This window comes from Acipenser ruthenus, chromosome 1 (assembly GCF_902713425.1).
Source record: "Acipenser ruthenus chromosome 1, fAciRut3.2 maternal haplotype, whole genome shotgun sequence".
Classification (NCBI taxonomy): Eukaryota; Metazoa; Chordata; class Actinopteri; order Acipenseriformes; family Acipenseridae; genus Acipenser; species Acipenser ruthenus.
The window spans coordinates 106,613,847-106,626,524 of NC_081189.1; the positions used below are offsets into that span (position 1 = coordinate 106,613,847).

The 12,678-nt window shown below is 39.0% G+C and overlaps 1 protein-coding gene across 1 annotated transcript in view; it reads right to left on the reverse strand.

Moving 5' to 3' along the window:
* LOC117421430 (G protein-coupled receptor kinase 4-like) overlaps positions 1 to 12,678 on the reverse strand; it is an 89,608-nt gene that overhangs the window by 9,946 nt on the left and 66,984 nt on the right. The window contains exons 8-14 of the mRNA XM_034035853.3: positions 12,383 to 12,523; positions 10,780 to 10,970; positions 9,915 to 9,952; positions 7,583 to 7,672; positions 7,182 to 7,390; positions 5,522 to 5,659; positions 284 to 421 (exon numbers count right to left, since the gene is read on the reverse strand). Of these exons, the coding sequence (XP_033891744.3) occupies positions 284 to 421; positions 5,522 to 5,659; positions 7,182 to 7,390; positions 7,583 to 7,672; positions 9,915 to 9,952; positions 10,780 to 10,970; positions 12,383 to 12,523 (945 nt within the window). The remainder of the gene's footprint in view (positions 1 to 283; positions 422 to 5,521; positions 5,660 to 7,181; positions 7,391 to 7,582; positions 7,673 to 9,914; positions 9,953 to 10,779; positions 10,971 to 12,382; positions 12,524 to 12,678) is intronic.

The following is a 12,678-nucleotide window of genomic DNA, read 5'->3' on the forward strand; positions in this document are numbered from 1 at the left end:
TTCTTCAGTTAAATAGATTTCACTGTAATTTAAATGGTTTAATGATGGCAAAGTGCTAATTTGATAGCGGGTGCAGAACGCCTGTGAAAACCATTCTTTATGTATTTTTAGTTGGCCGCTAAAGTCCCACATTTTTACGCCCGACAAACCCAGTTTGCGTGCGCATAACACCTATTTTGGCCACAATATAGGTGTTTTGCAATCGCAAATCACTTTGCACGTATCCTAACATCAGCCCCTGTAGATCTTACTCATTACTTTATTTGTTTTCAGGATGCATTACCTCATTCTGCCAGGGGATGGAGACACTGCCTGTAACAAATTTGTGATAGAAATCGTCATCTGTAGGGTCCAAGTTTACCCCCTTGACTGTGGAGAACTGCTCAATATCCAAGACGTCTTTGCAGTACACTGCTCGAGGCTGTGGCAGAAAGGAAAGCTCAGCTTTAGAAAGCACACATATTTAAACTGTCAATGATCTCCTCCTTGACCCCTGCAATGATCTTCCTGCATGCTCTAGGTCAGTGGTTTTCAAACTGGGGGTTGGGTTAGGGTTAGGGTTGGGGTAGAGTTAAGGTTAGGGTTGAGACCCCCTAGGGGGTCTTGAGAAGGTTTCAGGGGGGTAGCAACACGACCACATTACAAGCAGACCAACTATGCATAATGGCTACAGTGCATTGAAATATTTTGATACTCTTGTTAGATTAAGAATACTACAGTATGTCCTTTTTCCTTGTTTTTTTTATATATTTCTTCTTTATTTAATAGGTAGTTAAATCATATATATATATACAGGGTAATTAGAAAGCACGTTTCCCACGTCAACACACTATGTCAAGTGTAAATGTGCGCAGTTTGTTCTTAGTTTAGCACGTTCCGCAGACCAAAACATGACCACCGAAGAAGAGGGAATTTGTTTATTGCTGCTATACAGACGTATAAAAAAAGAAAGAGGCTGTGGTGTGTCTGCCCTCTAAATAAAAACATGGACAGAGTAGGCGAATTTACTTCAGTAGTGAAGGAAATGCTTATTTTGGATGAGGAAAAACATTTCCAATATAACAAAGAAAACTTGAGATGAATCACTTATACTTAACAGTACTTTAATTTTCAACAATAAGTACATGGATTTTGTTTTAGTAAAATGGGCAGTGTATACTTGTATTGTATCAAATATACAAAAATTACTAATTAACATAAACGTATGAAAAGCCCTGCATTTCTTTTTTCTTATTTGTTATTTTTAAAGAATCTTTGTCTCCTTGTTAAATAAAACAAATTTAACACTCACACACTTGCGTGAGTGTGCAGTACTGTAACAATATTATACCCAACACGCCAAATAACATAGTTTTAAAATTTTGTAAACGTCAGCAAGTGGCAGCATTTACATTCCAATGATTAGTTTGTGTAGGATATTTATAAGTCAGTATACTGCCAGTTTGTTGCATGTGGTAAGTGCAGAACAGTTTGGGAAAGATGCTCTTCGGAGGATGCAATCCATCTGCTCCATGTCATACAGAAGCTGATGAATTTGTGACCTTGCCAGGGACCTACTTTGCTCAGAGTTTGCTGAGAGAAACTGAGATGAATTTTGCAAAAGATTCATCCTGTTTTTTTCTTTTGATTTATCTATAATTTTTTTGCCTGTTTAGCAAAGCGTGTTCCACAGGATCCAAACTCTTTCTCTTCTTCGTAGCTGGTGTGGCTACCTGGGAATCAGACACTTCTGGAACAGGTGCAGAATCTAGCTGACCTACAGATGCACTTTCTGTATTGCTGCAAATACTTTCACTCTCTTCAGTGTTGTCTGGTGGTGCTGGGTTCTAAAATAATAATAATAACTTCACAGCATAGGTTACTTGTAATAAAATAATAAATCATAAAAAAAACATTGGAAACAAAGGTTTTATAGTTCATTGTTATGTCATAAAGTACTGTATATTATTACTTTTAACTCAAAAGATTGCAGACTGAATAATACTGAATAGGCATTAACATGGTTGTATCTATCAAACACATATAACAATAAAAGTTACCTTTCAGTTCATCTGTGAATGCGTAATTATATATAGCCTATATTTACAGACTTATAGGGCAAACAGCATTATGAAAGATACAGGTGCCGCATTATCATAGTCTAAGTAATAGTACTACAGAAATAAGTATTTCTGTGTTTTTATTTTGTGACAAAGAAATGAAAGCTAGATGGGGTAAAGATTCTATCAAGCTAGAATTATTTTCTGTTCATGAATATTTAACGTATTTGTTTATTTATTATTACTCCCTAATTCCTTACGGCAAGCCCGCGTATTCTGTACTTGTTTTATTTATTTATTTATTTATTGCAATATGTACCTCATCATCCTGCTCTTGCACATGTGAATCTGTGTCCCTGTGTTTGATCAATTCGGACAGCCAGCTCAAAAGTTCAATATATTTTGGTATTTTCCTACTTTCACCAGCATCCCCACTCTTTCCCCTCATTTTTTTCTTATTTGTAACATATCTGTCGCGTATATACTTCCATTTCCCCCTACAGACTTTGACTCTTTACCAATATTATTAGCAATTTCCTTCCATGAATTATTGTTGTTTAAAGAGAAATTGTACAGATGCCTGTACTTCCTATCCTCCTCAGTTAGCTTTTGTTCAAAATCGTCCATGGTTTATTCTGTGGATGAGGAACCGCTTCCCGTAAAAAGTTAACAAATTTCAACTTAACGAATTAATGCACGCGCCTATGCCGTGCGCCTCACACAGCTCAAGACGCACACCAATTATTTTGCGATTGTTCTGCGAGTACATTGCGCGTTGCGCATAGTAAACAGTAGACAAATAAGCGTCTTTCTGTCCAATGAGCCGTCAAAACGTTTTAGAAAAAAAACCCCAAAACTCCCATTCATTTTTAGTGCTTTGCTCCGTTACGCGGTTCAGTGACTAACTTTCTACTTAAACAATAACTGCACTCAGACACTCAATGCAATGTTGCCGCGGCCGAGATAGGAGTACGGTGTGCCGAAAGGTTCAAAACACAGCAATGCGATTAACGCACGTCAAAATAATTACTCTCCAAAGAAAATGACGCGTTTATCGCAGAAGTTAACTGCAATTAATTGACAGCCTTATTTATATATATATAGAAAAACCACAAAGAAAGTGATTTCTATCATTTCTAATTGTTCTATTGAAAAATATCAATTAAAGTAGAGATTCAGCTTTATAATAAAACAACAAATGATTACATAACATGCATAAAATGAAAAATAACATGCAAAAACGAATTGTATACTTTGACAAAAGTATTTGGGCACCCTTAGAATATCTCTTTCCAGAGATATTTTTGCCCATTCTTCAAAACATACAGCTTTGGTTTCTTTTTTGCAACAACAGCCTTCAAGTCAATCCACAACATCTCGATGGGATTCAAGTCTGGGGACTGAGATGCCCAATCCATAACTGTAATCTTCCTTTGTTTCAGAAATTCATTTGTAAACTTCGCAGAATGCTTAGGGTCATTATCCTGCTGGAATACAAACTTCCATCCAATAAGCCTTTAGCACTGGGTAACAAATAAGAGTGCAAATACAAAGGTCGCCAGTGCATGAGGAAGAAAAACCAGCCCACACCATCACACAACCACCACTATGTTTAACACTGGGCATGATGAACTTTCCTTTAAATTCTTCTCCTCTCATCTTCCAAACATACTGTTGCTTTCTTGGTGAAAAAAAGATACATTTTGGCTTCGTCTGACCATAAAAGTTGGTTGCAGAAATCATCAGGCTTCTTCAAGTATTCAATAGAAAACTTTTTTTTGTGTATTGTTTTTAACAAAGGTTTGGATCTTGGTTTTCGCACATGGACATTCATCTTGTTAAGGTATCGTTGATTTGTTTGCTTGTGAATTTCTTGGTCTTCCACACCTGGAGCAAGTTGCAGTAGTTCCTGTTCTCCTGTGTTTGTCAATAATAGCCCACACAGTGCTTTTCGGTAAACCAAGTCTTTCTGTTTTTTATCTGGTAGTTTCTCCTTTTTCGTTTAGTTGTATCACTGCCATTTTGAGATTGTTGCTGTACTCTTTAGTTTTTAACCATTTGTATTGCTTTTTCCAATTTATTTTTCAGCACTTGATGATTATGTATATTTATTCTTTAATTATCATCATCAGGTGTTGGTTTTCAATCATGATAATTGTCAATAATTAGCAACGAATGGGTTTAATATGAAATACGCTAATTGCCCAAATACTTTTGTCAAAGTATGAAATTTGTTTCTGCATGTTATTTTTCATTTAATGCACGTTCTGTAATATATATATATATATATATATATATATATATATATATATATATATATATATATATATTTTTTTTTTTTTTTTTAAATGTAGTAGTTGGCAATTTTTTACCCCAGTTTTTCTCCCCAGTTTTGTATGCCTAATTATTATCTGTATCCTCGGCTCACCACTTGTAACTCCCCGCCGACTTGGAAACGGTGGCTCCGGCCACAGGGGTCGCTGGTGCGCAGTGAACTGTGGATTGACCTGCCGACCTAAGCCCTCCCTACCCGGGCAGCGCTCGGCCAATTGTGCACCGCCCCCTTGGAACCCCCGGTCACGGTCAGCTGTGACATAGCCTGGATTTGAACCTGCGATCGCCAGGCTATAGGGCACATCCTGCACTCCACGCGGAGCGCTTTTACTGGATGAGCCACTCAGGAGGCCCTTGTTGTTTTATTATACAGCTGAATCTGTTCTTTAAATGGTTCAAAGTTTGAGAATCACTGCTCTCTGAAATACCCCGACTAGGACTGACAATAACCGCTATGGAGGGAACTAGCAGCTTTTTTGTTTATTTAAAGGGTACATAAGGACCTTTTTATTTTATTGTGTTATATGTTCCCATGTGTTGCTACAACTGGTTACATAAGGTGTGTGTATTGTTTTATTTATTTATTTTTTTACATTTTGACCACTTTTTTAAACTTTTGAATTGCATTCCCTGCCTCAAGATGGCTTTGCATGTACCTACATGGACCTCTCAGAACTACGTTTCCTATCATCCTCCTGCTCACATATGTAACTGAGATGGATCTACCAGTGCAGGAGGATGATGGCAATATGTAGTTCTGAGAGGTCCATGCGGGTGCATGTGAAGCACTCAATGCCAAAGTTAATTGCCTCTGATTAGTACACATCTGTAAAAGGTGAGGGAAGGAAACTTTTCATGAAATTAACACATTGATGAATGGAATTATTTAATATTTGCCAATAAATACTTCTTAAAGGCAATTGCGAGTTTCAGCACACCGCTATTGAAGACCAGCTTCCACTCGGCAGCAGGGAGGTTGGTGAAGCCACTGGTAGTCATTCACGTCAAAACATTACATTACAAAGTTCTACCAAAGCAGAATCTGGAGACCCAGTTCTAGAGTATCCCAGAACACTGCTCAAATGATCCATGCCCCTTTCATTGTTAGTTTCGAATCACAATATGAAGACACGCTGCTCTGTACTCACGTCAGGAGTGAAGGGAGGGTCCAGCATGTTAGCTTCCAGCCTCTTGAAGTGGACGCTTTTGAATATCGGGTGCTGCTTCACCTCTGCAGCCCCTTGCCCTTGACAGCCCAACCGTACTTTGGGATCTTTATTCAGTAACTGCAGCAAGAAAGTAAAGAAAAAGAAAGTCAACAATGAAAGAGAGAGCCATCAAGCTTCTCAAAATGTTAATGTTTTTATTATTATTATTAATGTTTTTATTATTATTATTATGTTAATGTTTTTATTATTATTTATAACAGCGTTTCGAGGTGTCGCGACACAAAAAACGCTTTCAAAGTCAAATTCAGTAGTTGCTGGTTGCTGCTGTCTGTCACGCCTTTAACCTCCAAGATGAATTACATTACATTGAGACACGTGTCAATTCTTCAAGCTGCTTGTCCTCCTTGTGGGCATAAGGCTCATCCATAATCAAACCTTTCTTTACCTACATGTATTGTGTTCCTATCAGCTAGGAATGTTCTTCTCACTACTTTTAAATATGTGGCCATTTTTATGTTGTAACTAAGCCAGGCAAAGAGACATATTGTCAGTATCTACAGGCTCAAAAGAGCAACAGATCTAAATACCCATTTGTTGGAAAACATGGATCGAGAATTGATTAGTAGTTTGCTACACATGTGGACTGGCAGAGCTATACTGGTGTTCTTTTCTGAAAAGAGACTAATATTGCAGATAGCAGACTGTTTGGTTCAAATTGCATGTACTGCTAACAATTGATAAGAGACCTTGCGTCTACAAGCTTCTTGTCCAACATTGACTGCAAGCTAACAAGATAACAATGCTGTGGACCAGAAGGGGCCAGGCTCTAAGACTTTTGGGAATACAAAGCATAAAGGAGCTAAAAGGCTCCCAGGGACTGCCGTTGGACCCAAAGGTTCACAGGGAGAATAAGAGATAATGCCACTGGACTCAAAGGGTCTCAGGCAAAACGGAGAGATAGGAACAAGGAAGATGACAAAAACCAGATGTATGGACCTTTTTGGGGCACCACCAGGGGTCTGAAGAATGCACTGAGTTCAGAGGTTGTCACACTAGGTTACACACACAGACACACACACACACACACACACACACACACACACAAAATTAAATATATGGTAACAGAATAATGTGTTGTACCTTTTCTATTGGTTAAGTGTCAGAGAAAGAGGAGGAGAGAGACACCTATGCAGAAGGGTATTTAATGTCATGTAAAAGATGTAACAACTGGTAATCGGTTCTATACTTGGACTGGTTTCCCTGCATGTATGAAATAAACTTAACACTGATTAAGAAATGGCGTCTGTGCAGTTTCTTAAGAAACATCGATACTCATGTTTTAAGTTACATCACCATTACTTAAAGGATTTTAACAAGTAAATAGCTATGGGGGGGGGGGGTATCTTTCAATGCTTAGATTATTTGCTTCCACTGATGTGTACACAGATCATCTTTTAAAATGAAAATACATGTTTGCTAAAACAGATTTCTTTACATATTCACTAATACAGTGAATTGATGTGTAGGGTGCGGAAATTTATGCAGTTATTTTGTTACCTACAATCACGTTATGTCACATTAGCTGTAGAAATAATACAACTAAAATAAAAAAAACACGGAACCACAGAAACACACCCACCATCCGGCAGATGGACTTGGCCTCCTCAGAGAACTTGTCCGAGTATTCCTCCTGGTCCTCACGTACTCGCCGGTCCACCTCTTCCCGCTTTACCCTCTCCTTGCGTCGCCGGAAAGGGCACTGGCCTTGGATCATCTCAAACACCAGGCAGCCCAGCCCCCACCAGTCTGAGCTGAACGTGTAGCTCTCATTCAGGATCACCTCTGGGGCTGCCAAAGCAGATCACATCATCAATAATTAATAAAAAAAAATGATGCACAGTTGCTCTGCTGCTTTCACAAATGTGTCCTTTGCTACAACCCTTTTCCTTTGCTCAGTGCTTATTCAAATGGGTTCCAAGTTTACCTATAAACATTTCCTATACCAGTAAGGGTCAGACAAGTTTTCAGCCGAATACATACCCATGTATCCGACAGTCCCAACCCTCCCACGTATCGTCTCTCCCTCAGGGATCTGGACTGCTAGGCCGAGGTCTGAAATGCGGATATGACCTGTTGGATTTAAAAGGAATTCACTTCACTTGTCAGTGTTTTTAAGAAGAGTCACGTCAAGGCTCTTAACTAGCTCATATTATATCCCCTTCAGTCACACATTTGTTATTACATTTTTTGACATTTTAAAACATTTTGTGGAGTCCAAGAAGTTTCCCTACCATAACTTTGAAGAAAAAGTGCATTATAAAACAAATATATAGATAGAAACCTTAATATGGTACAATTGTGCACACAATGACTGAAGGATATAGTCAAGACTAAAAACACACTTTTATAAAATGGCTTTTAATGTAACTTTAAAATTGCTGCTTTTGTATTAAGTGTATACTGTTTTAAAATCTGTTATTTAAATGGTCTGATTGTGGCAGTTGTATGTGTGACATGCTATATACAATGCCTATAGAAAGTCTACACCCCCTTTCAAAATGTTCACCTTTTGTTGCCTTATAGCCTGGAATTAAAATGCATTAAAATAGTTTTTTTTTTCATTTATCTACACATCCTACTCCACAACTTCCAAGTGACAAATATATTCTAGAAATTTGTAGAAAATTACTTAAAAATAAAAACTGAAATAGCTTGGTTGGATAAGTGTCCACCCCCCTTCTAATAGTAATCCTAAATTAGCTCAGGTGTAACCAATCGCCTTCAAAATCACACACCAAGTGGCCTCCACCTGTGTTAAATTGTAGTGATTCGCATGATTTCAGGATAAATTCAGCAGTTCCTGTAGGTTCCCTCTGCTGGGTAGTGCATTTCAAAGCAAAGACTCAACCATGAGCACCAAGACACTTTCAAAAGAACTCTGGGACAAAGTTGTTGAAAGGCACAGATCAGGGGATGGGTATAAAAAAATATGAAAGGCCTTGAATATCCCTTGGAGCACGGTCAAGACGATTATTAAGAAGTGGAAGGTGTATGGCACCACCAAGACCCTGCTTAGATCAGGCCGTCCCTCCAAACTGGATGACTGGGCAAGAAGGAGACTGATCAGAGAGGCTACCAAGAGGCCAATGGCAACTTTGCAAGAGCTACAGGCTTTTATGGCCAAGACTGGTCAAAGTGTGCATGTGACAACAATATCCCACGCACTCCACAAATCTGGCCTGCATGGTAGGGTGGCAAGAAGGAAGCCATTACTCAAGAAAGCCCACCTTGAATCTTATTTGAAGTATGCAAAAAACACTCAGGAGATTCTGTAGCCATGTGGCAAAAAGTTTTGTGGTCTGACGAAACTTAAATGGAACTTTTTGGCCTAAATGCAAAGCGTTATGTTTGGCGCAAACCCAACACAGCGCATCACCCAAGAACACCATCCCTACTGTGAAGCGTGGTGGTGGCAGCATCATGTTATGGGGATGTTTCTCATCGGCAGGGACTGGGGCACTTGTCAGGAAAGAAGGGAAAATGAATGGAGCAAAGTACAGAGAAGTCCTTGAGGAAAACCTGCTGCCCTCTGCAAGAAAGCTGAAGCTGGGACAGAAGTTCACCTTTCAGCATGACAACGACCCAAAGCACACAGCCAAAGCTACACTGGAGTGGCTAAGGAACAAAAAGGTAAATGTCCTTGAGTGGCCCAGTCAGAGCCCCGACCTAAATCCAATCGAAAATTTGTGGCATGACTTGAAGATTGCTGTCCATCAACGCTCCCCAAGGAACTTGACAGAGCTTGAACAGTTTTGTAAAGAAAAATGGCCAAATATTGCCAAATCTGTGCAAAGTTGGTAGCGACCTATCCCAATAGACTCACAGCTGTAATTGCTGCCAAAGGTGCTTCCACCAAGTATTAACTTGGGAGAGGGGAGACCAATTATGATCTTTCAGTTTTGTATTTCTAATATATATATTTTTTTCTCAATAAAATCTTTTTTCCCCTTTTTTCCCCTGGAGTATGGTGTGTAGATAAGTGGAAAAAAATCCTCATTTAAAACTCTGAGGCACTGACACAACAAAATGTCAAACTATATTAGGGGGTGTAGACTTTCTATAGGCACTGTATATGTATTGTGGTTTGTCATTTTTTTTGCTGTGTACTGTACAGTGCTTTGCGATACTTTTGTATAAAAAGCACTATATAAATGCAATAAATAAATAAAATAAACATACATCTACTTGTAATATTCTGAGAAATCAATAGGTGGCAGTAAAGACACTGAAGTGCTTTTCATGCAGTAATTCCTGTGATAGTCCTAGTCAGTCAGACAGACAGACAAGAGACAGATGGACATAATTAACTTACCACGGTCATCTAAAAGAATGTTCTCTGGTTTTAAGTCTCTGAAAATGAAACAAAGAATTAGTTACCACACCAGACTCTCAATCCTATTCCAGGCATCTCATCCTGACAGCAATCCTCTGGCTGAAAGGAGTGTCATCATGTACTCTTGCTACAGAAGCAATGCATTTTGTATACTACAGTGACACAAAGTCTTGTTTAAACTACATTCCCCTATTCATTATTGCCCTATTTTTAACCACTGTAACAGCACCAGCGACTAGTGTACTAGTTATACTGATGACCCAGAAATTGAACAGGTTTCCTTTTCTGGGGCCAAAGCAAGAAGAGTTCATAAAGAGCCCTTTACATTAAAAGGCTGCTATACACCAGACACAAGACCAATAAAAATGTGCAATGATGCAACAAAATAAATAGAACCTATACTTTTGATCAGTATCTTTTACACCGCAGGCGACACGACAGATGGCATGGGGGCGACACTAAAGTGACGCAAAATAAATAGGACTAAATCCTATTTTTGGCGATTTCTTTGTGCAACAACTAGGAAATTGAGCAGAGAACAACTTCAATGCACATGGTCCACCAGGCTGAAGCAGTATCCAAAAGGACATCACAATTATAAAGATTCAGAGATGAAATGCGTCATTTTTTGATGTCGATGGGGTATAGCAGTATCAGTAACAGGGCTGCCTCCTCTCTGTCGGCCATTTTCAATTGCGTCAGCATACGTCGCCAAGGATCTGGCAGTTTTCCAACCTGTCGCATCGCGTCTGTGTCGTGGGTTTTGACATGTATGCAGCAGATTCATCAACAGGAGCCAATCCACCGCACTTAATCTCTCACAAGACAATGAAGTGTGCACTACCTGTACACAATCCGCTCTCTGTGTAAATCCTCCAGGCCACAGCAGATCTCTGCAGCGTAGAAAATGGCCCTCTCCTCATCAAAGCCAGGGTTTCCCATGCTGTAGATGTGGAATTTCAAGTCCCCACCATTCATTATGGTTAATACTAAACAAAGTGCATCCTTAGTTTCATAGGCATAGGCTAAACTAACCTGGACAAAAAAAGGGAACAAAGTTAGGGTCCCAAGTCTTTAATAAAAACAAAGCGTCCCTTGTTACACATTGTAATGAGATTTTACTTTTGATAATATAAAAAGACAGACATATGGTATACATACACATGGAACCTACTTGTTCTTTTTGCACCAGTTAAAAGTTTGCTTTCAGATAACGTACAGAGTTGCTTCTTACTGCTTTAATAATATTTAATTGTTTTTCGCTTTGCACTGGTTACACAGAACAAACAGACCCATGGTCTCTATATTCTGGAAAAAGACACATCAGAGGTGAAGGTCATTGCAAATACCTGCAAGTAGCTTTGACACGACTACGGCAAAATGGTTAATTTACGTTGCATTATATAGAATGTGCCTGTAGATTAGATTATCTTGTGCAATGCAAATTAGAGTTGAACTTGACCTGTGTAACAATTTGAAAACAATACACACAAGCTTTGGTCTCCTATATGAAATCAACATAGGATGTTCTGGTCACAGTCACATTTTGCCCAGTGAGTTTCTCTAACCTTACAAATGTGAAGTCTGCATCTCAAATGGTTTCTGTAGAATAAGTGTCTTCATAAAACGATGTCTAACATTTTATTAATTTAAATCAGACAATATGTTACACTAGAATGCCACTGTTTCAGGTGAAACTCAAAGTAAAACCTGGAACTGCTTATACTGCTCTGCAATAGGGATAACTGATGCATGTCTAAACTGTATGAGCAACTTCATTTCTTTTTTGTCAGAGACGACCACAGTTCAATGAACTTGAGTGCAGTAGCTTTGCTTATTTCCAGTGTTTTATCTTTCCAAGCCTCATGGCTGTAAAATAACTTGCATAATCTACAAAGCAGATGGTCTGCCATCATTAGTTTCTCATAACTAAATATTTAGAAAGCAAATAAGAAAAAGAGGAGTGCCGCCAAGCCGTTCCAGGTCAAGGGGGACCAAACTCTGGGGAGGAGTTTCCTACATCTGTGGCTGATCATACAAGATACTACGGGCAAGACAGTAGATCGGACACGCTTTGGTAGAGGGATAATTAAAGGCATTTGGTTGGCAGGTGCTTTCACATCCAAGACTGCATTTTTGATGTCTCAGAATAAACAAACAAAAGTGATCACTCTGACCTTCTGGAGAATAGATTTGGCTGCAGATTTCCACCACCTATTTCCCTGAAGGATTTGAAATTTGGTATGGACACCGTTAGCTGACCATGGTGTCCCTCAACTCTACAGACATTGACTTTAAGCATTCGTTCTATGGCAAAGGACATTGGATCTACTCTATTGAGGTGTATCACTGATAAAATTAAACTGTAATCATGCATTGGAACAAAACTTACAATGTGCTGCATTCTAAATAACAGTGCAAATGTTAAACAAAAAGGGGATACTTACTACAAAGCTACTGTTAACTTTTTCTAAAATTCTTTTTTCGTTTAATGCCATTCCTTCACCTTTTCTCTTCTTTACTCTTTTCTTTTCAAGCTTTTTACAGGCATACATCTTACCGGTAGCGCGGACTTGGCAGGCACAAACCTGAGAGAAATGACATGACAAACACTCAACAAGCCACTTCACACTCCACTTCTAAGCTTCTAGAGCTAGGTTTCAGGCCACTGCATGGCACACCAGAGGAGCCTTGGGGTTTGACACAGCAAAGTTACCTCAAACTAGGTCTCTCTGTCTCCTGG